The sequence below is a fragment of the Carcharhinus amblyrhynchos genome, chromosome 12, assembly GCF_965287045.1.
Source record: "Carcharhinus amblyrhynchos chromosome 12, sCarAmb.v2.hapA, whole genome shotgun sequence".
Lineage (NCBI taxonomy): Eukaryota > Metazoa > Chordata > Chondrichthyes > Carcharhiniformes > Carcharhinidae > Carcharhinus > Carcharhinus amblyrhynchos.
The window spans coordinates 24504085-24530801 of NC_137335.1; the positions used below are offsets into that span (position 1 = coordinate 24504085).

At 44.2% G+C, this 26717-nt stretch overlaps 1 protein-coding gene across 1 annotated transcript in view; it reads left to right on the forward strand.

The window, feature by feature from the left end:
- Nucleotides 1-26717, forward strand: part of LOC145350856 (plasminogen-like) — a 107188-nt gene that overhangs the window by 12177 nt on the left and 68294 nt on the right. Inside the window, exons 4-6 of the mRNA XM_080200231.1 lie at nt 193-307; nt 6883-7022; nt 14082-14202. Of these exons, the coding sequence (XP_080056357.1) occupies nt 193-307; nt 6883-7022; nt 14082-14202 (376 nt within the window). The remainder of the gene's footprint in view (nt 1-192; nt 308-6882; nt 7023-14081; nt 14203-26717) is intronic.

Here is a 26717-nt window from a genome sequence, read left to right on the forward strand (position 1 = left end):
TCGGTTATCAGGCATGAGGTATACAGCCCATGATTGGAAAGCAGTGTCACTGAAGTGACAGAAAAGAAAGGATGATGGAACAAAAAGGGATGGACCTATTGTCCCCAGTCATTGTCACTGCTTTATTTCCATTGCATAACTTTATTTAATAGCTGCAAAATTCATCAATACCTTTATTTTCTTCTTACATAGCATTTATTTTGGAATGCAAATCAGGCAATGGTGCCAGCTACAGAGGAACAGCATCAAAAACAGCTTCTGGAAGAACCTGTCAAAAATGGGCCAGCAACACACCACACAAACCAAAGTTAGTATTTAGTTTTCTTTGTTAAAAAGCTATAACTTTTTACAGCTAAAAAGAACAACATTAAAAAATTAAACAAGTAAATGATGAATATGTGTGAATCAGATTCTGTCAAATTTCTGCACTTTTTATTAGGGACTTGTATTGTAGAGAGTTGGTTATCAGTTCTTCTTGTCACATTTAGCTTAATGTCACACAATGTGGGAACTACCACAAAAGTATTTTGATTAGGTCAATGTAGCAACTGACCACAGCCAATAGATGATGGTAAAGAAAGCTTAAGATGGTCAAACGAAAGGACTTTGTAGAATGCAGAACTTGCCCCCATTCAACTGCAGATTATTTCTTAATAAGCACATATTAATTGACATTATGACATATCATCATACCCTAATCAAACCGATTATTGTACAGACACGATGCACAAGAATTAAGATCCAAATAATATTTTGTTTTTGGTTTTATGTACAAATTTAAGCCTAAGTCTTTGGTTCTATAATCCTTCATGGCCCAGTAAGCAAATTTCTTAAGATAAACTTCTGATAATGGATCTGAATCTAGTATAGCACAAATCATTTTGGATGGCACTTCTAGTGCATTAAACATCCATTCAACTTTCACAGCTCTGTTAATAGGAAACAGTATTATCACTGTTCTAAATGATAAAGATGGGAAAAAGCAAAGCTTCATGGAGGAATAGTTCAGCACAGCCAAAGAGTTTTACTCAGTGACCAATGCTATTTTTAATGACGGAAAACAGCTGAAGACATCAGTTCTTGGTTATTACAATATGAATGGGTTCACAGTTTTATTTTAATGTAAGATTTTGTACAAAATGGCCTCTTGAATTTTATAGAAGCAATCCTTAAAATGGCTGAATAGCCCTGTGTTAAAAGTCCTCAAATTTCACATTTTATAAAAATACCCATGGAATCGATTACTGCGAGTGTCCATCACTGGGCCACTGTTATAGATAAACCATTTGAAGAATTGTAGGGGATAGTATTGTTCATAAAAAAAGTATTTTAATTAATTTTCTTACAATAAATTAAAAATAATAACCTAAAGAGTACTTACATAAATATAAAGTATAATGGCAGAATTAAGCGGTTCAGTTAAGCGCCTATTTTTTGGAGAGAGAATAAAGCTAACATTTCAAATCCAGACGACTCTTCTTCAGAGCTCCAATGAAGGGTCATCCAGAATCAAAATGTTAGCTCTATTCTCTCTCCATAAAATAGGTGCTGTCAGACACACAGAGATCTTCCAGCATTTTCTGTTTTTGTTTCAGATTCCAGCATTCGCAGTAATTTGCTGTTATCTTCCTATTTTGTCTGGCAACTGCTGAATTCAGTGAAATAGCACTTCTTTCTGGCAAAATAGTGCCGATACAGCTGCTTCAGTCTTACATAATTTTAAAATCAGAATTAAAAACTTATTTTTTAAATTTATTGCCTGTCATTGACTGTACATTTTTTAAATGATTGGAAATAGCATTATTTTTTCCCCCTACATAGAACTTGAACAATATTACTTGTTAATAATACGCTAAACAAAAATGTCAATTGAACACACATTGCTAATCTTTATGATTCTAAGTTAAATCGTCTGTCACTTCCAATTCTTGGCATCACACTTTAATAAGGATATCAATGCCTTGGAAATTTTGATTTGGGGAATTTTACCGGAATTATACCTGGGTGAGGAATTCAATTATAAAAAAAATTGGAGAAGGTAGGATTGTTCCTCTTACAGCAGTGAAGATTCAAGGGAAATTTAATAAAGGCATTCAAAAGTATTAAGGACTTTAACAGAACTAATGTAGAAAAAATGACTTTATTGGCAGGAGGGTCAGTAACCAGGAGATAAAGATTTAAAATAATTGGCAAAAGGATCAGAAGGGAAATAAGAAGATAGGGTGATTTTCGGACTTTGCTATACCTGATGCACATCGCACTGATCTAGAAAATATCATATGGCCCTAAAAATCAGTTTCGTGCCCAGCACCAAAGTTTGCAAACGTTCCAGTTCCTTTCTAATGGCACAAACTGGATCATGCCCAGAAAGGGCATGAGGCCGATTAGCATATTTAAGGTAGCATTTAAAATAGCCTAGCCCGTTCAATGCCAGTTTCTCTCAGCTCCTTGGGCACAGCTCAAGACTGGTGAGAATCACAGCTGATCTCCACCAGCAGAGATCCCTTACGATGACCATGCTGGCAGGCTCAGAAGTCATTAAAGGCCTTGGGGATATGGCTGCACAGTGTCCGTCTGGTGGTGTCCACCTGACAGTGCCCACTTGGCAGTGCCCATTAGTTGGGTACCACCAAGGGGGTGGGCCTGAATAACAGGGGAGGGGGAGGGGGGGCTACGCAGGGAGGGTTGTGAAGGGATGGAGAATGAATGGTATGATCATGAAGGGGTAGAGCATGGGGGGGGGGGGTCTTGACAAGGGTACATGATGGGGGCCATGAAAGGGGGGATATCAGTGGTCATGGAGAAAGGGGCTTGTTGGGAGATATGAAAGGGAGGGAGGCATGTTGGAGAATTCCAATGCAGCGATGCTGGCAATCTATGTCAGGGAGAGGATGGGAATCATGCTGTCAATGAGGAAGGGAGGTCCTGATGTCTGTGGGGGGAGGGCAGGGATGTTGCAGTGCACGGTGAGATCAAGGCACCCTTCTAAAACAGCACACAAGTGCTTTGCAGCTAGGCTCATCAGCATGTTTAAGTCCCGCCCCTCCCAAAACTGATGCACAACTCATCGCTCTTCAAAAAAACTATTGAGTGTGGGACAATTGCGGAATGGGCTTCAATGGACAAACTGGTGCAGTTCATTCTAGTGTTCTCACTGTTATGACACTTGACTGGGATCCTCCAGCCATTAATACTGGTGGGATTCTCTGGTCCTGTCAGCAGCATGCCCCAGCCTGGGGATTTCCAGGCAGCGTGGGGTGGCTTGAATGAGGTGGCATTCCATTCACAAGCGATGGGATTCTCTGGTTCCACCACTGTGAAACATGCAGCTGGAATGGCCCCTTAGTGTCCCAAGATGTGTAGGTTAGGGGAATTAGCCATGGTAAATTTGCAGGGTGATGGGGATAGAGCGGAAAGAGTGGGACTGTGTAACATGTTCTTTTGGACAGTCAGTGCAGACTCAATTGGCCAAATGGCCTCCTTCTAAACTGTAAGGATTTTATGAAAAAAAAGGAAATAGCTCCTGGGTCTGGAAGCTGGGGGAGTTGGGGAAGAGATATTGAAATGGTAACTGCTCCTGCCCCCTCCTCCAATTCCTGTTCAATGTAATAGGAATGAAAGGGTAAAATGATTTTAATTAAAAGGTATTGTTTTGCAAAATAAAACCCAAAGCAGGGAAAAGCAAGATTGATGAGGAGCAGATGTACTGTAAAGCCAAGATAAAAAATGAGACAAACAACTAAAGGATATTGGAGCACAAGGACAAATCTTGCAAGATAGGGGGTCGCCATTTGTGTGAACAATGCCTAATGCATATTTTTAAAAATTATGTGCGCATCACGGGCTACGCCAACATTTTTAGTCCATTCCTAGTTGCTCTTCAGAAGGTGGTGGTGAGCTGCCTTCTTGATTCACTGCAGTCCCAGAGATGTTGGTACACCCACAATACTGTTAGGGAGGGAGTCCCAGGATTATAACCAGTGACAGCGAAGGAACAGCAATACATGTCTAAGTCAGGATGGTGATTGATTGGTGTCCTCAGATATCAGGTGCTCTTGTCCTTCTAGATGGCAGTGGTTGTGTGTTTGGAAGGTGTTGTCTAAGAAACCTTGGTGAATTCCGCAGTGCATCTTGTAGATGGTGCACATGGCTGTCACTGTTCATTGGTGATGGAGGGATTGAATGATTGTAGAAGGGGTAACACTCGAGTAGGCTGCTTTGTCCTGGATGGTGTTGAGTTTTTTGCTGTGTTAGAGGCAAGTGGAGAGTATTCCATTACACTCCTGACTTGTGCCTTGTCGATGGTGGACAGGTTTTAGGGGTCAGGAGGTGAGTTACTCGCGTCAGGATTTCAAGCCTTTGTCCTGCTCTGGTAACTACAGTATTTATATGGCTAGTCCAGTTCAATTTTTGATCAATGGTAACTCCCAGAATGTTGATAGTAGGGGATTCAGCAATGGTAATGCCATTCAATATCAAGGGACGATAGTTAGATCTTCTCTTATTGGAGATAGTCATTGCCTGGCACTTATGTAGTATGAATGTTACTTACCACTTGTCATCCCAAGCCTGGATATTTAGGGGTCAGTTAGCTTACTTGGCTGAACAGCTGGGTTGTGATGCAGAGTGACAGCAAAAGTTTGATTCCTGTACAGGCTGAGTTTGCTCATGGATGCCTGATTTCTCAGCCTTGCTCCTTGCTTGAGATGTGGTGATCTTCAGATTAAATCACCACCAGTCAGCTCTCCCCCTCAAAGAGGAGAGCGGCCAATTGTCATCTGGGACAATGGTGACTTTATTGTCCAGTAATTGCTGTATTTAGATATGAATTGCTTCAGTATCTGAGGAGTTGCAGATGGTGCTGAGAAACATCCTCACTTCTGACCTCATGATGGAAGGAAAGTCATTGAAGCTGCTAAAAATGCTTGGGTGTAGGACACTGCCCTGAGGGGCACCTGCAGTGATGTCCTGAAGGTGAAATGATTGACCTCCAACCATCTTCCTTTGTGTCAGGTATCACTGCAACCAACGAAGAATTTCCCCTTTGATTCCCATTGACTCCAGTTTCACCAGGGTTCCTTGATGCCATACAGCCAGCCCCGGTCATTTCCTCCTTCCCTCTGCCTGTGATATCAGTGCAGAGTGGATGTAGGGTGGGAGGTGGTGCCAAAGTGCCCCCGGGCAGTGCCAGAGAGTCAGGCTGGAACTGCTAGGTTGGAACTGCCCAAGGGACATACCCCTTATCCCCAACTTCCTGAGGCCCTCAGTTGCCTCTGTTACCTCCAGCAGGGTCAGCCGCCTATTCCCCATTAATGGGGAGCAGTTGTAAACCCTGCTGGAGTGAACCAGTTCTGGCAGGAGGGGAAACGCTAGTGGGCCTGGAGACTTCGGTGCTGGGCCTGTTAATGATATTGAAATCGCGATTTCCAGATTGTAATCGATTCCATGCCGATTTCCGACATAGAGCTGATTACTCTGGAAATCTTAATCGTGGAGGCTGTGACACCCAGCAGGAATCCTGCGAATAGGCTTTTACTGATGTCTTTCAGCCCGTTGCACTGCTTGAGCAACACAGCGGGTTGGGAGAATCACCCCTGTAATGTAGGAAACAGACTGAGCTCCCACAAACAGCAATGAAATAAATGGCCAGAGAAAAGCAAAATACTGTGGATGCTGGAATCTGAAACAAAAACAGAAAGTGCTGGAAAATCTCAGCAGGTCTGACAGCATCCGTGGAGAGAGAATAGAGCCAATGTTTTGAGTCAAAATGACCCTGGAAAATCTCAGCAGGTCTGACAGCATCTGTGGAGAGAGAATAGAACCAACGTTTTAGGTCTAAATGCCCCGATGAAGGGTCATTTTGACTCAAAACATTGGCTCTATTCTCTCTCCATGGATGCTGTCAGACCTGCTGAGATTTTCCAGCACTTTCTGCAAATGGCTGGAATATCTATTTTAAGCGTTGGTTGAGAAAAAAGGGCAAAAAAGTAAAGAAACCCTGCAGTTAAATTCTGCAAGATATTCAGGATACCTGTTTTTCAGGATTTCCTGAGCTCAAAGGGCCCTTATTTCCCTGGTTTAGAATCTGCCCCCAGACTTAATCCAAATCAAGGGTAAATTAACAAATTGTTTTAGCTCACTGTAATTCAGCCTCAGAGATTTAGAATCGCAGATCATCCTAATTGGAAACATTCATATATCCAAATGTCCTACGCCGTCATACTTGCGAGGAAGAAAAAAAAATGGAGTGAAATTATGCAGCTTAATGTCAAGGTAAGGGTACTTTGTGTATCAATGTCAGCAGATTAACACTTCCATTAATGTATTGGGATGAAATAATTTCAAAGGAACATTTATACCCTAGTATTGCAAAGAAACTATTAGCCTTAGCTCAGTGGCAGTAGTACTGACACATCGTTTCAGTATTGAAGGAATGCTGCACTGACAAGAGGGACTGACATTCCAAAAAGCTTTAAGTCAAGGCCCTACTTTCCCCTCCTAAGTGGATGTGAAAGATCCAATTATACTGTTTGAAGAAGAGGAGGGAAGTTCTTCCATTGCCCTGCCCAATATTTATTTTTAATTCTACACTTAAAACAGATTATCTGGCCAATTATTTCAATGTCGTTTGTGGGAGCTTACTCTGCACAAATTGGCTTCTACATCACAGCTGTGAATACACTCCAAAAGTACTTGATTGGACGTCAAGCACTTTGGCACATCTTGAAATTGTGAAAGATGGTATATGAATATACAATTTTTTACTTGCTTTCTGTTTAAATCTTCAAAGCTGTAACTATCTGTTCCCAAATATATATTCTCTTTAGCTAAACACACTTTTAAGTGATAATTGATGATAAATCAATATTTTTTTTTGAATAGTTACACACCAGAAAATAGCCCATATGCTGACCTGGAAGTAAACTATTGCAGAAATCCTGACAATGATACCACTGGGCCCTGGTGCTATACTCTCGATGTAAACACACGATGGGAATATTGCCGGATACAAAATTGTGAAGGTATTGTCTTGTGAAGCATGAAAGTTGAATGAATATCTGAAGGCTCAGCTATGACTAAAGAAAGAATAGATAAAGAGCTGGCTACAAAACAGAAAATAGAGAGTAGAGCTACAGTTACACAGTCTGGTGGAGGTGGGAACTAATGCACATGCATCACTTGTTCATGATTTCCATTAACAATGTGGATTTGGAGAATTGGAGTGAATTTCTAAATTTGCAAGTGTCACCAAATTGCAAGTGGCAAATACTAAGGAAGAATGTGAAAAAATATAGGAAGAAACTAATAAACTTGCAAAATGGACATCATTGGCAAAATATAGATCAGTGTGAGGTAATGAATTTTGGTGAGAAGAATCAAGAGGCAACATGCTGTTTGGGTTATGGAAGTCTAAATGGGAACAAAAGGGATCTAGTAATTTAGATGTACAAATCACTAGATGTAGTGACACAATTTAATAAAACTATATAAAGAGCAAACTGAACGGGTTTATTTCTAGAGGGATGGATTGAAAAGCAGTGAAGTTATTTTAAACTTGTATGGAACCTTGATTAGGCTACACTGAGCCCTGTGGACAGTGCTACTCTCCATCTTATTAAAAAGGATATGAGGCACTGGGGAAAGAGCAGAAAAGACTCAGGGTGACGATACCAAAACTGAGTGGTTATACTCATTTGGAAAGACCGAACTTGGGACATGTTTTCTCTACTATAGGTTGAGCAGTGAGCTGATAGAGATCTTTAAGATTAAGTTTGATAAGGTGAACGTATAGAAAATGTTTCCACTTGTGAGGAAAACCAAAGCTAGGGATAATAAAAATAACAGGCCAAATAGTGTTGATGCTGCAAATCTGAAATATTAGCAGAATATACTAGAAATATTGAGCAGATCAGACAGTATTTGTGGAAAGAGAAGCAAAGCTATTAATGTTTCTGGTCTATTTGTCAGAATGGGAAAACATTATAGGTGTCACAAGCATAGGGAAAGGAGTGGGGGAGGAATAAAAAAAAGATCTGTGATAAGGTGATTTAAGGCACAGCAGAATCATTACCAGCTTCTGAATTCAAATTTCTGAATTTGATGTTGTGTTTCAAAGGCTGTAAAGTCCCTTAATTGTCCCTCAAGTTTCTGTTGAGCGTCATCAAAACAGTGTGGCAGCCAGAATGGAAGTGGGATGGAGGATTAAATGCCAGATAACCAGAAGCTCAGGGTCATGCTTATGGACTGAACAAAGCTGTTTGGCAACATGGTCACTTAATCCATGTTTGGTTTCCACTGTGTGTGTGTGCGCAGCAGAATGCAGCATGAGCAATGAATGTAGCACACTAAACTAAAACGCAAGTAAATCATTATTTCACCTGGAAGAAATATCTGAAATCATAGGTATCGGGAAGGGAGATGCTTGGGTAGGTGTTCCCATGATCTTGTTTGACTGTCTGACCTCTTCCCCAGAAATGTGATGATAATACCATGGCTGAGCTAAAAAGCCAAGCAAGCCTGTTCCATCAACTACTGGTTTTGCAACCCACTGCTACTTGCACAGAATCATTTCCACCTCCACCCCAAACACCCCTAGCATGGTGATCAGTTTAGTCAGGTAGGAACTTGCTCATTGACCACGTTTCTATCTCCACAGATACTATATGGTCTATTGAGTATTTCCAGCATTTTGTGGTCTTAAATATAACTTAGCCACAAAGAAATCAAATAGGGAGTTCCAGAATACCCTCTTTACCACAAGAATGGTGAGAACCTCTCATTTATTGTCACTTGGAGTTGTTGAGGTGAATCGTATAGATAAATTTAAGGGAAAGTTAGACAAGAATGTGGGAGAAAGGGATTGATGAATATACTGAGAGGGCTTGATGAAAGGGGGTGGGGACAAGGGAGAGGCAATGGGGGGGGAGGCATGGGAGGACGCATACATGGAATATAAATACCAGCATTGACCAGTTGGGCTAATGCCCTGTTTCTGTCCTTGGAATTTTGCCATCACTGACAAGGCCATCATTTATTACCCATTCCTAATTGCCATTTGAGATGTTGGTAAGCTGCCATTCTGAATGTCTACTCACTGTATGGTGAAGGTACTCACCAATTTAAATAGAAAGTTCCAGGATTTCAAACCAGTGATGATGAAGGACTAACAATACACTTTTATTTTAGGATAGGGTGTGACTTTGTGGAAATGTGGAGGAGATGGTTCTTATGTGCCTTTGTAGACTATTTGAGGTGGGGACAGATTTCCCTTTAGGCCTCTCTGGAACCCTCTTTCCCCTTTGGCCTTTTCAACAATCCTTACACCTCAGGCCTACTAGGCACCTCCCTGGGCGTGTACTGAAACAACTCCCACTATTGGGCCTGAGAGAGCCACCAATGCCACCAGAATCCAACATTGGACCAATTCCTCTGCCACCCTGAATTGGGCCTGAACGCTGCCACCGCTGCTGCTAGGGCATTTTTGGTTATAAATTCACACTATCCAACACAATGGGGAAAGGAAAACAATCCAGTTCTGGAGTTGAGACCTTAACAAGTTTATGCACCTTGTATTAGTCATCCCTGAAAAGCTTAGATCAACAATTTAATCTACATTTGCCTATGTTGCTGGTCGATATCTGATGAATGAAGCCTAGGAATAGTGTCAGTAATATTGGATGCCTTTGATGGTATATTGTGGGTTGACATCAGAGAAGTCAGACCGGTAAGGCTCTCTACAGCATTGAATTGCTTTGTAAATATGGGATTTTTTTGTGTAACTACCTCCTTAACATCAATTAATTTCTGTGTGATTCATTATCTTTAGAGAATTAGCATTGGGTCTCCAATTGCTGGAGTCACTCTGTCTACGGCATGTAGGTTTAATGAAAGAATGATAAAACCTAAATTTTTCAGCATCATGGCTAGCGTTCTGTTTATTTTGTTGCAAATTGGAGTTTACTGTGAGCAGGCTTTGTGGGGTGAAATTGCCTGGACAGGAGTGTATAATAGGTTCATAGCAAATCACTAGCCTGTACTTCCTGATTTTCAAGAGTCTTCTCATTGACTTGTTCTTTTGTCTACTTATCTATTATTTAACATGGTGCTTTTCATGAGTATTTTTGAGGTATTGGAATTTCATGATAACTGTATTACATAATAGATATTTAAAATATATATTATAGTGAAAAAAGCAATCAGCAGAGTCTTCAGACTTGCTGATCAAGAAAACACAGATGGCAACTGTAAACCATTCATTCTTTGACTGGCCTCTTAAAAGTTCTATTGCACAGAGACACCTGATGACTCCAATTCTTCTCATGGGCAGCGAAGGCCAATGTTGTTCAATTATTCCATTTTGTTGCTCAGGAGTCATCGGATCTTTCTGTGAGATTTCTAGTAAAATAGAATCCAATTGCACTATAAAATAATTAAATTGAATTATATCATGCACACAGGCAGGAGAAATTCTTCTTAATCTTCTGCAGATTAAAAAGATTTTATGCAATTAATCTGGACTGCAAGTATTGAATATGTTCCCAAATATGAATTACTGTCACTGTGTTCTCTTGTGCAATGTGCAGAGCATGTTAATGAGGGCTGAAGCAGTCACTGAAATCAATATTATCATCTGCACAGTGTAATTTTCATGTCAAATTAACAATATTGCACAATGCTGACGAAGTAAAATTTGTACTCTCTGCTTTGTTTAATAGTCGCAATGGGATTACTTATAGAATGCATATAAATGAACATGTTACCTTTTGTCCACATTTAAACTGCAATTTTGCCTAGCTCAGAAACTTCCAGAACTATGATCAAGTGGTCAGTGTTGGCCATTTTTTAGTCTAGCCATTTGTCCATTTAAAAAAAATTATAAAGTAGCCAGGCTGATGTAGATATTATGGGCTGGAATTTTCTGGTTGTTCACACCAGGTGGATTTCCCAAGTGCACCCCCACTGTGCAGGAGGTGTGTTCAATGGGAGACTTGACAATGGCAATGGCATGACGAGAAGATCCACTGCCGATCAATGGCAGGCCACCTCCGCTACTGTGAAACATGTGATGGGGGGCATGGAAAATCCCGCTCACATGTTTTTCTTCCTGTCTCCTAGATAGGACACCAGGGGATGAGCCCTTGTTCAATGAAGAGTGCAGAAGGGCATGTCAGGAGCAGCACCAGTCTTAACTAAAAAGTAAGATGTCAACGTGGTGAAGCTTCAAGACAGGAATGCTTGCATGCCAGACAGTGAAAGCAGCATGTGATAGACAGAGCTAAGCAACCCCACAAGCAACAGTACAGATCTAAGCTTTGCAATTCTATCACATCCAGTCATGAATAGTGGTGGACAACTAAATGGAAGAGGAGAAGACTCCACAAATATTCCCTTCCTCAATTGTGGGGGAGCCCAGTGTACCAGTGCAAAAGACAAGAATGAAGCATTTGTAATAACCTTCAGCCAGAAATGCCAAGTGGATTACCAATCTCGGCTTCCTTCTGTGGTCCTCAGCATCACAGATGCTAATCTTCAGCCTATTTTTACTCCATTTAACATCAAGAAACAGCTGAAGGTACTGCATACGGCAAAGGCTACAGGCTAGGAGAACATTCCAGAAATAGTACTCATGATTTGTGTTCCAGAACTGCACTCTTAGCCAAGCTGTTTCAGTACAACGACAACACTGGCATCTACCCACAATGTGGAAAATTTCCCAGGTATTTCCTATTCACAAAAAGCAGGAAAAATCCAACTCATCCAATTACCGAATGCTCCATCTGTCCACTCTTGCTCATAGCAAAGTGGTGGAATGGGTTGTCAACAGTGCTACCAAATGACATTTGCTTAGCAATCACCTACTCACTGATGCTCAGTTTGGTTTCTGCTAGGGCAGCTCAGCTCAGCTCCTGATCTCATTACAGCTTTGCTCCAAACATGGATAAAAGAGCTGCACTCAAGAGGAAGGGTGAGAGTGACTGTCTTTGACATCAAGGCAGCATTTGACCAAGTCTGGCATTACACTCCTAGGGTCACAAATATCCTGCATGACAGGAATGGAGCTGGAAATCTTGGAATCAAGTCCTGTCCATTATTTTTAATCCCATTCACTATTCCAATGTTATGGATGACATTTGAATAGTTTAGGTTAGAGGTTCATTAGATTGGTTCCACTGGTCGGCGCAACATTGAGGTCCGAAGAGCCAGTACTGTGCTGTAATGTTCTATATTCTCTCCGACACTCAGAGAGGCATAAAAATCCAGGCCTATAACTTAATGTAATTATGTTCATCCCATACTTGTACTTGGGAGTGGTGCTGGCAGAGAGTGCAAGTCAAAGGTTGGTCTCCAACACTTCCTCTGACAGGTGGGAGCAGGGAATTGAGCTGACTATACTCTTTACCAGGACTGTCAACATTGAGAAGAGAATTTATGATCAAGGTGACTGAGATGGATTGCAGTCCTCATAAAAAAACACAGTTGTGTTTATTTTAGTGAGTTACATGCAACAATGTGGATTGAACCAGACTGGCAGGTCACAATTTCCATAGCTGACCCTTCATGCCACCAAGTCAAAACTGATATTTTTAAATGGGCATCATCTCCATGAAAAAGCAATTGCAAACTATTTTTTCACACTAGGGGCAGGATTTTCTGGCTGTGCTTGCCCTGAAACTGGAAAATCCCTCTCAACGTCAACAGATCTTTCCATAGTCTGCCCTTCGCCCACTATGATTCCTCTGGCTGGTGGAATGGCAAAATTCACCCCCTTTTTTCTGTAAAATATGTATGCATATCCTCATGGGTAATTTTTAACATTTTAAAACTGGACAATGACCTTTTAAAATGGCTGAAGCTGTGCCTGATTGTGATCCTTGAACAAGATGTATTTGGCAGTATCACAGAAAATTACGACTCATTATTTCTGCAGATATGTTAATGACCCCTGTTGGCTGCAGAGACCAAATTCAAAGGAAATTATACAAAGGGTATCTATATTTCATAAGCCAGGCTGAGCCAACCAGAGATGATTCAACTACTAGGACAAAGGACCCTGCAACCTCCTGTTAAGACTTAATGGTCGGAACATTATCAACCTCAAGGATGCAGACGAAGGATTTACACCCCCAGCTGGAAGAACCTGTAATACTACCTAATGGAGTTGCACCTAATCATCTATCAAACTGCAGCACAGAAAAGGGGCTCTGTCCAGGTTTGAATGGCTGGCCCTATCTATGCTGTTTCTGTTGGAACTTCTGAACTTCTGTACCATCATTTACAAAACTAACTCATCTCATTGGACCTGTTTCATCACGGGAAAGTGAGTTATCCAGCATCAGTTCACCTTGCTGACCTCTGTGAAGAAATACACCATTGGAATTTGATTCTGGACTCTGAACATATGTGAATTAGTAATTCTTTTCTTTGTGATCTTTGTCCCATTAACCTTTTCTTCTCTATCCACCTCTTTTATTTTATGAGTAAAAGCAAGGCTACATTTGTTCCCTCCTCCCGTGTTTGAGTGTATAAACTAACCCTCTGAGTTTACCCTATCTCAAATTTACTGTGGGTTATTAATAGAATGCATTAAAACTGAAGGTTTGGGAAATATTGCACAACTTATAAAAGGGAAATCAAAATCAAAAACACCTTTCTGTTTATAGATGGCTGATAGGAGAAATCACAACTGTTTAAACCCCCCTCCTATAATAAGCAAATTCATTGCATTGACTTATTGTGTTGGACCTGACCCATGTTTCTATAAAATAATGACTAGGGTTAGAGTTAAGGTTTATTAAGCAGAACAAGCTAATACAACCTTAAAATTAGAGCTAGGCCTTTCTTGGCTGGACTTCAGGTTTCAGAAAATCTGGAACTCTTCCACTAAATAGCTGTGGACACTGGGTTAATTGAAATATTCAAAACTGTGATTAACTGATTTTGTTAGGTATGGAATATGGAACAAAGCCAGGTAAATTGAGTTGAGATGCAAATCTTTCATGATCTAATTGAATTCTGTTTTTGCACAATTGTGCTTTTTCGTTGTTCTATTACATTTGTAACCTTAACATTTTGATTTCCAGAAGACTGCATATTCTGCAGTGGTGAGAATTATCGTGGGAAAATTTCCCAAACAGAGGATGGTGTCATTTGTCAGCGCTGGGATTCACAAACACCTCACCTTCATGAATATACCTCAAAGACGTAAGTAGGAGAACGAGCAAATAATTCACTGTCGATATTCATTGAAAATGTTGTTGGTGAGATCTCAGGAGGCGGAGGAGGTGTGCTCAAGAAGCTCTTTTAAATATATTTTAATGTATCCCGCCCCCCACCCCGCCTCCAGTAGGGAATTCCCTCCTTTAGCAAAATGAAAAGCTGTTGAGGGGAACCTGCCAGGGTGCAAAGTATAGTATAGCTCCTGGGGGAGAGGGATGTGCCTGATAATGCCCTGACACTGTCCCATGCACCCTGGCAGTGCTAACCTGGCTGTGCCAGGGGCCTTGTGAGGGCAGGCTCTCAGGGGAGGCCCATTGTGGGGGTTCTCCCGATATGTGTGTGTTGTGTGGGGGCAGGGGGCAGGGACTGCCCAGATGCTTGTTGGGGGATTACACCAGTGTTGTGGGGGTGCACTGGTGCTCCGATGGCCCTGATGCTTGTTTGCAGGGAGTTACCCTATGCTTACAGGCAAGATCCCCCTGTGGGGGTGGGGGAGGTTTGGAGTACTCTGATGCTTGTGCAAGGATGGATCCTCCTGGCGTGAGGTGTTGGGAGAGTTTCATTAAAATGCAGATCGGAGCACTTTTAGAGATGGCATCCCAATCTTTTGTTTAGCCAAAGTTGTCGACTCTGTCAGGACCTGTCCTGCCAGTGTGATGGCGCAAACCACAAGCCTAGATTCTCTAGACAGAGTGCCAGAGAATCTGGAGAGAAAACTCAGCTGAGCGGCTGCTGAGCTACCCACCGATTCTCTCACTGAAACAAACTCTGATAAATTATGGGCAGATTTCGTCCATTATCTCAGTAATTCATTGTTCCTAGAACTAATTTAAAAGGTATATCACCACTCTCTGAAATCCACTCTGATTTCTTTGCAGTTATCCAGTTATTCAGTGAGATTTCATGGGGGTTCATCCATTAGCTTTTGGCTAAATGATCCTCCAATTTTTTACTGACCTCCAGAACTCTAACTGCAACAAGGCTAACAGCCTTTTCATTGAAATGATTACTGTAAATATCTTCCTTTAGTTTCCAACAAAGCACTAGTTTTTCCGCTTTCCAACTTTGTCTTTTACTGAATATACCAGCTCTCAATAGAAGCCTCTGTGATGGATATAGATCTGGAAAGAGTGCAGAGGTGCAGAGGAGGTTTACAAGAATTATACCAGAGCTTGAAAATTGCAGCTACAAGGAGAGATTGGATAGGCTCGAGAGCTGTTTTCCTTAGAACAGAACAGGCTAAGGGATGATCTAATTGAGGTGAACAAAATTATGAGGGGCTAGTCAGGGAGACAGGAAAGACTTGTTTCTTCTAACTGAGTGGTCAATTACCAGGGGGCATAGATTTAAGGTGATTGGTAGAATGATTAAAGGGGATATGAGAAAAGCTTTTTCACCCAGAGGATAGTAGGCATCTCGAATTCACTGCCTAGGTTGGTGGTTGATGCTAAAATGCTGATCTAATTTAAAGGTACCTAAATCTGCATCTGAAGGGCTGTAACTTGCAAGGCTATGGACCATATGCTGGAAAATGAGCAGCTAGTTTATTTTTTTTCTATGTTGGTAGATTATCTAACATTTATTTACTCTAACATTTTATTATCTAACATTTATTTACTCTACTTCAGACGTAAGTCTCTATCTATCTCTCAACTTCCAAGAAGTTACAAGTTACATAAGACCCAAAGCTGGCACAGTCTCTTACCTGCTTTTCCAAACATTAGCCAGTACTGCCTGCTGGCTATGCCCTTACTGAATTCACAAAGATAAATACAGAACAAAGAACCTCCCTAAGCTTCACCCATCTACATGGCAATGTGATGCATATAGCCTGCCACAGGTGGAAAATCAAATTAATTATCTTTTAATTTCAAAGTGTTCCTTATTTCTGGGAAACCACACAAAAAAGATCTACTTTTACTGGAATAACTGTAGACATCAAGGGCAGGATTTTACAGCCTCACTCAAGCAAGACCAGAAATTTCCACCCAAGGTCAATGGAGATTTCTATTGTCCACCCTTGGCCGCTCCAATTCTGTGGCGGGTGGGACAGTAGAATTCTGGTGCAAGTCTCCAGTTCTTTAGTTAAGTAAGATGTGCAGTTTTATGATTTTCACCCTTTTCCTCTAACTTTATCCAGTAAACACAAGTTACCTTTTGAATTGCAATTATCTTAAATCTTTGTGGTTTGGCAGTTTCTAGATTTTTACCAGTTTATTATCCCCATTGAACATTTAATAGCTGATTTCTAAAACCAAAAATATTAACTCTAAAACATATGAACTATGACACTAGGCACATGTAACATCTGGCACTGTCAATACTTGAGAGAGGAGGGATTGAAGAATATGGTAAGCTAGAATCCCAGGCTAGCCACACGGACTCCCACCGACTATGGGAACGTCTACAAGACATTACAGAATACAAAGTGAAGGCAGATAAAATCACCAGCTCCAATGCACCCTTCCGCATTGAGCTCGATGCATTCAATGCCCGTTTTGAGCAAGAGGTCAGCGAGAGCGTGCACTCCACCTCAGAAGCCTCGGATGAACCTGTATCTGAGGTCACCATTGCCAATGTCAGAGCAGCCTTCTCAAAAGTCAAACCACGGGAAACAACTAGCCCAGATGGGCTATCCGGACTAGCACTCAGGTCATGCGCAAACCAGCTTCAACCTCTCTTAACACCAATCTGAGATCCCTACCTGCTTCAAGAAGACAACTATCATCCTGGTACCAAACAGAAGCCAGGCGGCGTGCCTTAATGACTATTGTCCTTTGGCTCTGACATTATAAAGTGCTTCGAAAAGCTAGTCATGGCATGAATCAATTTTAGCCTCCCAGATTGCCTGGATCCACTACAGTTTGCCGCAATAGGTCCATAGCAGACGCCATTGCCCTGGGCCTACACTCAACCCCGGAATACCTAGATAACAAAGACACCTATATCAGACTCTTATTCATAAACTACAGCTCAGCTTTCAACACTGTTATTCCTACGAGACTCATTTCCAAACCTCATGACCTGGGGCTCGGCTCCTCCTTCTGCAACTTGGTCCTCAACTTCCTAACCCACAGATCACAAGTCAGTAAGTGTAGACAACAACACCTCCTCCACAATCAAACTCAACATTGGAGTGCCGCAAGACTATATCCTCAGCCTCCTACTATGCTCCTTATACACCTTTGACTGTATGGCCAAATTCCCCTCCAACTCGATTTTTAAGCTTGCTGAAGACCCATTGTTGTGGATTGGATCTCAAACAATGATGACAGACATTACAGGAGTGAGATAGAGAATCTAGTGAACCTTTGGGATGACAATATTCCCTCCCTCAATGACAACAAAACGAAAGAGATAGTCATAGACTTCAGGAAGCATAGTGGAGGGCATGCCCCTGTCTACATCAATGGGGACGAAATAGAAATTGTTAAGAGGATCAAGTTTTTAGGTGTCCAGATCACCAATAACCTGTCCTGGTCCCTCCATGCAGTTAAGAAAGTTAAGAAAGCTCATCAACACCTCTACTTTCCCAGGGGACTAAGGAAATTTGGCTTGTCCACTACAAACTTGTCTCACCAACTTCTACAGATGCACCATAGAAAGAATTCTTTCTGATTGTATCACAGCTTGGTATGGCTCCTGCTCTGTTCAAGACCATAAGAAACTACAAAGGGTCGTGAATCCATCACTCAAACCAGCCTCCCATGCATTGACACTGTCTACACTTCCTGCTGCCTTGGAAAAGCAGCCAGCATAATCAAGGACCCCACACATCCCGGACATACTGTCTTCCACCTTTTTCCATCAGAAAAAAAATACAAGAGATCACATAAAAACCGACTCAAAAATAGCTACTTTCCTGCTGCCATCAGACTTTTGAATGGATAAATGTAGAAATGTATAGGGTGTTAGTGAGGCCACACCTGGTGTACTGTGTGCAATTTTGGTGTCTTTAACTGTGGAAGGATGTCTTTGTTATTGAAGGAGTGCAGTAAAGGTTTACCAGGCTGATTCCTGAGATGGCAGGACTATCATATGAAGACGCAATAAATCAGTCAGGATTATATTCATTAGAGTTTAAAAGAATGAGAGGGGTTTTCATAGAAACTTAACAAATTCCAACAGGATATAGGCAGGGTAGATTTAGAAAGAATGTTCCACTTGACGGGGGAATCCAGAACCAAGGGTCATAGTTTGAGAATAAAGGGTAAATCTTTTAGAACTGAGGTAAGGAGAAATTTCTTCACCCAGAGAGTTGTAAAACTGCAATTCACTACCACAGAAAGAAGTTGAGGCCAAAATGTTGTGTGATTTCAAGAAGGAATTAGATATTGCTCTTGGGGCTAAAGGGATCAATTGATATGGGCTGAAGGTGGGATCAGGATAATGACTTTGGTGATCAGCCATGATCATAATGAATTGCGGAGCAGACCTGAGGGGCCAAATGGCCTCCTGTTTCTATTTTCTATGTATGTTTCTATGTATTGTGAAATGTTTTTAAAAGGATGCCGGTTGCTTTAAAAGCAACCAACATCAAAAGCAAACCAAGATTTAATGGTGATGTCATTTGGCTGTGTTCAAGCTAGTATTTTACTTACAGGGTGGTATTTTATCATCACATTGCGCCCGAAAACGGGCGCAAAAATTTGGTACAGTTTGAGTGTGAGGTGAGTAATACGATCTACGACCGTTTTCGCTCCAGGTCTTACTTTACCAAGGCCAAAACATCAGCACGATCAGGAACCTGCCCAAAATGGGTACAGCATCAATTTAAATAATTCTGCATCTATTTTAATCCACCTAACGAGCTGCACACCCCACTTTACCAGTACATCTGCCTTTACCACCCTGCGTTCATCCAATCTGGATCAGTCTGGAACAGACATGCTCCATAGAAGTCCAATTCTGGTGCTCCATCAGCAAGGGTTAGTGAGGAGTAAGTGTCTACTGTCGGACATCTCCGTGCTGTTCATGGAGAGCCCGTTCATGGTGGCCATGTGGTATTTCAGGTTGGGAAGGGTCTGTGAGTGTGTGTGTGTGTGTGTGTGTGTGGGGGGGGGGGTGCGTTGTGGGGGCTGTTGCTGATCACAGTGTCCAACCTCCAATTTGCAGCACGGATCTGGGTCTCAGCACCGACCTCAGGTCTTGTGTTTGCTACTGGGTCCTAGTGCCTGCAGCATTCTTCCAGCTGGGGGATGTATTGGAAGCCCTTTGAAGTGGCACTGCTGCAGCTTCAGGATTTTTCAAGGAGCAATGTCTGTGCTCACTACTGCATGAGTTCTGGGTCTAAGTTACTGGGGGAGGATGGGTAGGGGCTGTGTTTGTGGAGGATGGGGGGGAGGGTGCTGTGTTGCTGGAGGGCCTGTGGGTGGGGAATAGGGAGTCAGTGTTGCTGAGGGGCATGTGGGTGGGGAATAGGGGGCTGTGTTGCTGAGGGGCATGTGGGTGGGAAATAGGGGGCTGTGTTACTGGGGGTTATGTGTGGGAGGGAGGGCAGGATGGGCAGTATGGTCAGTGTGTGTTGCTGGGCTAGGGGCAAGCAGAGTTCCTTAACCTCTCCATGTGTCTCTCCCCTTCTCCAAATCCCACCCCTTGTTCAGAGTGATGAGATGGCTTTTGTGATGCAACCGATTGATCTTGCTGTTCTTTTGGTTGCTGCTGGAGCTGAGGAGGAGGAGGAGGAGGAAAAATTGCAGGCAGAGGAGGCCCAAGCCTTACCACTCACAGGAGTAGAGGGAGATGGCCACCGAATGCAGGAAATGGCCACTATTCACCCAAAGAAGGAGGCGGTCCAGGAGGAGGGAGCAGAGATCCCAGCAGTTCTGCACAGGAGTGTCATTTGAATAAATATTGGACACCGTGTGCTGCCAATAGCTCCACCTCTGAAAGGAGATAGTGCAACATCGATGCCACTTGTTGGAGGACCTGTCACCTCGGGATGGGGAGTGGGCTGGTGGGGGCACCACTCTCAGTAGCTGTCAAATCGATGGCTGCTTTAAACTTTTATGCCATTGGCTCCTTCCAGATCCTCAGCAGGGATGTATGTGGCATTTCCCAGTCAGCTGTCCACACCTGTGTTAAGGATAACATGGATGCCCTGTATGCCCGGGCTGGCCAGTATATCAAATTTCACTTTGAACAGGCCCAGCAATAATCCTGGGCTGCAGGATTCATGACATTGCAGGGATGTGTACTGTGCAGGGGGCTGTAGACTGCACCCATGTCACCCTCAAGACTTTGGTCAGGAATCCACAATGACTCATCAATACAAAGGGATTCCGCTCCCTAAATGTGCAATTAGTTTGTGACCACAAGATGAACATCTGCACATCCGCATCACACCCAGGCAGCATGCATGACAGTTTTATTCTGAGTAATTCAGACACACCGGAGACATTGGAGAAGGAGCCGAGGGTGCAGGGATGGCTCATGGGGGACATAGGGTACTTGCTTCGGTCTTGGCTGATGATGGCTGAGCGAAGGCCTGAAGCTGAGGTGGAGACCCCGTATAATGAGGCCCACATTACCACCCACTCTACAGTGGAGAGGGGCATAGGGCTCCTCAAAATGCATTTCAGGTGCCTGGGCTACTCTGGTGAGGCCCTACAATACAGCCCCCTGACTTCTTCCCACATTGTGGTAATAGGCTGTGCCCTTCACAATCTGGCACAGCAGAGAGATGACCTTTTGGAAAAGAGGGAGGACATGGAGGCTGATCAGCTGGACGTCGTTGGGGAGGAGGCTGCACAGCAGGAGGAGGACGAGGGGCAGGAGAACCAGACTGAGCAACACCACCCAGCTCTGGGGGACTGGCAGCAAGAATCAAGCATGTGAGGGGAGGTGGGGGGTCGAGGAAGACCCTAACCATCAGGCGTTTCACTTACTAGGGGCCCGTGTTTCTGCATGTGGGTTCCATTCCCACCAACATTCCCCCTCAACTCCCCCCAAGTCCAACTAAAGTCCATTGTCACACTAAAGTGGTGGGCCTAGGTACACTGTGTTAGCAAGTTTCTTTGGCAGGCAGGAGGGTGATGATGACTCATTAAGCACCATTATAATGATGGTGCAAACTAGTCTGATTCCTACTTCAGCTCTGCATGCATGCTGGCACCTATCCCACATCTGTGTAGTGGGTGAGGGATCAGTGACCCCCCATAAAGGGCCTTGGGGTGGGTGGGCTGGAGGAGGGGAGGGAATAGCTTGTGTGTTCTGGGGAACGAATGGTTCATTATCTCAGTGACACAGCTTTGAGGGGCCTCCCCAGTTGACATCAACATGAAGCATCCCTCTGGTGACCATCTGGGTAACAGCATCCCTGTTCGAGGCAAATCTGAGACAAATTACTCACAGGTGGGTGGTGAAAAAACATGTATTGTTTATAATAAAAGAGTCTAAATAATAAGGGCTAACATAAAACTTGTGAACAGAAAATGGTAAATTGCTTAAAAATCTATGTAACTAGTGCAGCCCATCACCCATGCCATCTTTGTGCAACTACAACTTCCTAACCTTATGTGGCCTACCACTATGTTTTGGTGTCTCCCCAGAATGTACATCGGAGCTGCCTCTCTCGCCTTGAGGCATGTGATGTGCTTAGTGGGCGTTCTCTGGAGGGCCTAGACCTTGAGGGCCCTGCCGGCTTCCAGGTGTCTGCAATGTATCCATGACACCTTCTTCATCCTGCTGCCCCTGAGATGCACCAGTGTCAAGAAGGGGGGAGTCAGAAAATGTAGCCACAGCCGCAGTCTCCTTTCTGGAAGGGCTGGGAATGGGCTCAGGCCCTTCCTCCTCCCTTGGGATTACTGTGGACCCCTGGGTCACTCCATGGGACGGCGGTGGCTCTGCAGTGAGCTCCAGAAGCTTCCGCATCTCCTGGCCCTGGCAGACCTGGAGGACCACCTGCTTTTTATCCATGATGGTCGAGCCCTCTGCGATGGCCACCAGGTTGGGGGCCACTTGTCAATGGTGGCAGTAAGTGCCTTCTGAGACTGGGCCACACTGCAGCCCCTCAGCCATGGACTGGGTCACGTTCTCAAGGGTTGCAGCCATAGCCCACTGTGTCTCAGCACTGTCCCGCTGGGTCTCAGCCCTAGAACATAAGAACATAAGAAATAGGAGCAGGAGTAGGCCATCCAGCCCTTCGAGCCTGCCCCGCCATTCAATAAGATCATGGCTGATCTGTCGCTGCTCAGTTCCACTTTCCCGCCCTCTCCCCATAACCCTTAATCCCCTCTCCCATCAAAAACCCATCAACCCGTGTCTTAAAAATATTTAGCGAGGCAGCCTCCACCACTTCAACGGGCAGAGAATTCCAGAGAGTCACCACCCTTTGAGTGAAGAAGTTCCTCCTCAACTCTGTTCTAAACCGCCCCCCTTTTATCTTGAGGCTGTGCCCCCTAGTCCTATTGTCTTTTTTGAGCGGGAAGAGTCTTTCCACCTCTATCCTATCCATCCCATTCATCATCTTATACGTCTCAATGAGATCTCCTCTCATTCTTCTAAACTCTAACGAGTACAAGCCCAGTTTATTCAGCCTCTCCTCATAGCTCAACCCCCTCAACTCCGGTATCAGCCTAGTAAACCTCCTCTGCACTCCCTCCAAGGCCAAAATATCCTTGCGCAGGTGCGGCGCCCAAAACTTCACACAGTACTCCAGCTGCGGCCTCACCAATGCCCTATACAGCTGCAGCAAGACCTCCCTACTTTTATATTCAATCCCCTTTGCTATGAAGGCCAGCATCCCATTCGCCTTCCTGACCACCTGCTGCACCTGCAAGCTGGGTTTTTGCGACTCATGCACAAGGACCCCGAGGTCCCTCTGCACCGTCGCCTGCTGCAGTTTTTCGCCTCGTAAGTAATAGTCCTTCCTACCATTTTTCCTACCAAAGTGGACCACCTCACACTTGCCAACATTAAATTCCATTTGCCATTTCCTGGCCCATTCGCCCAGCCTATCTAGATCCTTCTGCAGACTCTCCACACCCTCCGCACAATTTGCCGTTCCCCCAATCTTGGTGTCATCAGCAAATTTCGACACTCTACACACGGTTCCCTCCTCCAGATCATCTATATAAATGGTAAAAAGCTGAGGCCCCAGCACCGACCCCTGGGGCACTCCACTAGTCACCATCCGCCAATCCGAATAGCACCCGTTGACCCCCACTCTCTGCCTCCTATTTGACAACCAATCTTCTATCCACGCTAACACCTTACCCCCAACTCCATGTCCCTCGACCTTCTGCAATAACCTCTTGTGAGGCACTTTGTCAAACGCTTTCTGAAAATCTAGAAAGACCACATCCACCGGCTCTCCTCTGTCCACTGCCCTAGACACATCCTCATAGAACTCCAGTAAATTTGTCAGACACGACTTCCCTTTAATGAAACCGTGCTGCGTCTGCTCTGGGCCGCAGAATCTCGAGAAGCCCATTGAGGCCCTCAGCTGTGGCCTGCTGTGACTGGGTCTTGGCCCTCTGGGACTCTGGCATGGCCTGCTGTGACTTAATCATCGTTTGAACCTGCAACTCATGGTGAGCAATCCTGCCCCAGGCTTATCACCGTGGACGCCACCCTTGCAGTGCTGGCCTGGGAACCTCACAAGAAGGCAATAACTTGTCTGCCTGAAAGCTTTGGGATTCCTCCCAACAGCCTCACTGTTGGTCTCGTGAAACCATCAGCCTCTCCTGCATTTCCTGGCTTTGTTGCTGCATCTCCAGCAGCTGAGAGAGAAGTGATGAAGGGGGCCCAGTATGAAGCCTGGGGCCAGCTCCTTGACTCCAGCAGGCCCCCGCATGCCATTCCCTCCTCCACACAATGCATATGATCAGATACATCATGCTCACCAGAGTGACCCAGAAGCCTCATCAATAATTGGATCAACCGATGTGACAGTATTTGAGATGGTGAGTTGTGAGGTGGAAGCTGATGCCAAAAAGGTGCCACATTCAGAGGCTCCTTTACCCGCTTCCTCAGAAGAGTCTTTGGAGCTGTCAGTCTCAGGGTGGGCGGGAGCCGCAGTAGGGGCCTCGATTCCAGATGGCCCAGGTGTGTCTGGATCGCCTCCTGCAACACAGGACACAAGGTTAAGTGCAAGAAAGGAAGAAGAATCTGGAATGCCAGAAAGTTGATTGACATTTCTACATTGAACATAGAACAAAGCACAAAGAAGATTACATCACAGGAACAGGCCCTTCGGCCCTCCAAGCCTGCAGTGACTGTGCTGCCAATCTGAATTGTAACCCCCTACCCTTCCAGGGACCATATGTCTATATTTCCATCCCATTCATATATCTGACAAGATTCCTCTTAAAAGTCACTCTCATATCTGCTTCCACAACCTTCCCCGGCAGCGAGTTCTAGGCACCTACCACCCTCTGAGTAAATAAAAATGCCTCATATATCTTTAAACCTTGCCCCTTGTATCTTAAACTCATGCCCTCAAGTAATTGCCTTAAATTGCATGGAGGATTGACAGATGCTCACTTCTCGACTCCAGCCCAACCATGCTGTTGCTGACAGCTCAGATGACCCCTTCTCTGGACAGCTCCAGCACCAGCTCTTCAAAGAGGGATGAGGAGCCACAGGTCGGGGTCACTACTCCCTGTCTTCACCCTCTAGTGAGTATTATGGGCAGTCTTCTCCTGTGGGAGCAGAAGGAGCCGTGAAAGAAATGATGGCATGACTCCTGCAGAGTATCGTGGCGGGGGTGGGGTGGGGGGTGGGGGGGGGGTGGAAGCAAGTGCTTAGGGGTCAGGGGCTGGAAGCATGCAGAATGCTGGGGGTGGAGAGATCTGGGAGTGATTTAGGGGAAAATGCTAGATGGGGTTAAGCACTCACCCTTGCTGCCTGGATGATGTAATTGACTTTTTTGCAACACTGCTTCAACTGTTCAGGGAACTAGTGCCATTGGCACTGACTGAGGTGGCAACTGTTTCCCAGGCCGCTTTGTCATCATTTCCCCTGGGTCAGCCTCCTGCTGGGAGGGAAGAGGGTGCCTCGCCTTGCCTCCACAGCGTCCAGCAATCTGCTGAGGTCAATCTCAGTGAATCTGGGCACTGATTTCTTTGCCATTTTTCCCTGCACTGCCTGTCCATCCTTGGGGCTTTTACGGAGCTGCCCCTTATTAGGGCAGATTAGCTGCAGGCAGTTTGGGAGAGTATCCCAGCAAATTAAATGCAGTTTGTTTGTTAGCATTAAGGAGAAGGCAAGTTAGCATTTGCAGGTGTGCTGATGGGGTGGGTGGGGGATCTGTGCCTCTATGATGATTGGGGCAGGGGAAAGAGTGGGAGGTGTCATAAGCAATTGGAGTCTGGGGGAGTTGGGGGCCTTGTGCAGGTGGGTCCGGGGTGGAGGGGAGGGGGATGTGCTGCCACTCTGCCTGCAATGGGTGGGGGGAGGGGAGCCCCTGCCACTCTACCAGCAATTGCTGGGGGGAGGGGGCCGTTGCCACTCTGCCTGCAATCAATTGGGGGGGTGGTGAGTAGAGGGGGCTTGATATGTCTGGGTGGTGGGGGCTAAGGGGATCAGTAATGTTGAGGGGGGTCCAATGTCCGTGGGGGCCAGGGAGAAGCATTATCCGAGCCAGGAGGGATGTGGCAGTGAGCAGCATTATTTTAGTTTGTTTTGCGCATGTGCAGTTGGAGGCTCCGATTGTAGCTATAGGGTTTTGGGTGAGTTAAGCCCCATCCACAGGCTTCTGCAGCGAGTATCAGACTCACTGAAAATTTTGTAGGCAAAGTGCATATGGCGGAGGGACTAAAAACAGGCTTAAAAGTCAATTTGAAACTTTCCCAGTTACAATTCTGCCCAGCGTTAGACAAAAAATGGTAAAATACTGCCCATAGTATTGTATTCTGATGCAGAAGAGAGAAGCTCTTCAATAAAACCTGTTGTGTGTTTCTTTGAATCCATGTGTACAAACCACATTCTTTTCTTTTGGTTAAAACCCACAATCCCTGGTCTAGTTAGGACACCACAGAAAGAAAATTGGTGACAAACAGAATTTTGTTTCATTGAGAACATCAAGAAAGGATCCTAAGGTAGAAAAAAATTGTGGGTTCTCACACTAGGGAAAAACAACAACAGGATTAAAGATTAAAGTGCCAATGCAGGAAGACTCAAGTAAGAAAATAGTTCTCCGTGTTGTTTTTCATAGAGGCGTTTTTCCAACCAGAGAATAGTAAGATTCCAAGCAGCATTTAGCAGACTTGAAAAGAATGAATGCTTTGCTGTACAATTGAAGAAATTAAAAAAAAATCAAGTCAATGGCTTCCAGATTATAAAGGAGAGAACTGGGAAGACAGTAAAAAATTATATATTGAGCAGTGTCAAGTCGCTAGCCTGCAAGAGAAAGGGTGTGTCAATTAGGGCTCTCTCAATGGGAAAATGAATCATGGAGTTCTTATGTAGAGCGGTTTCAGTACTTCGTACAAGCGAATAAAATTACAAACAAGGTGTTCATACCAGTTTATTGTAGTACAATCGGATGTAAAACTTAT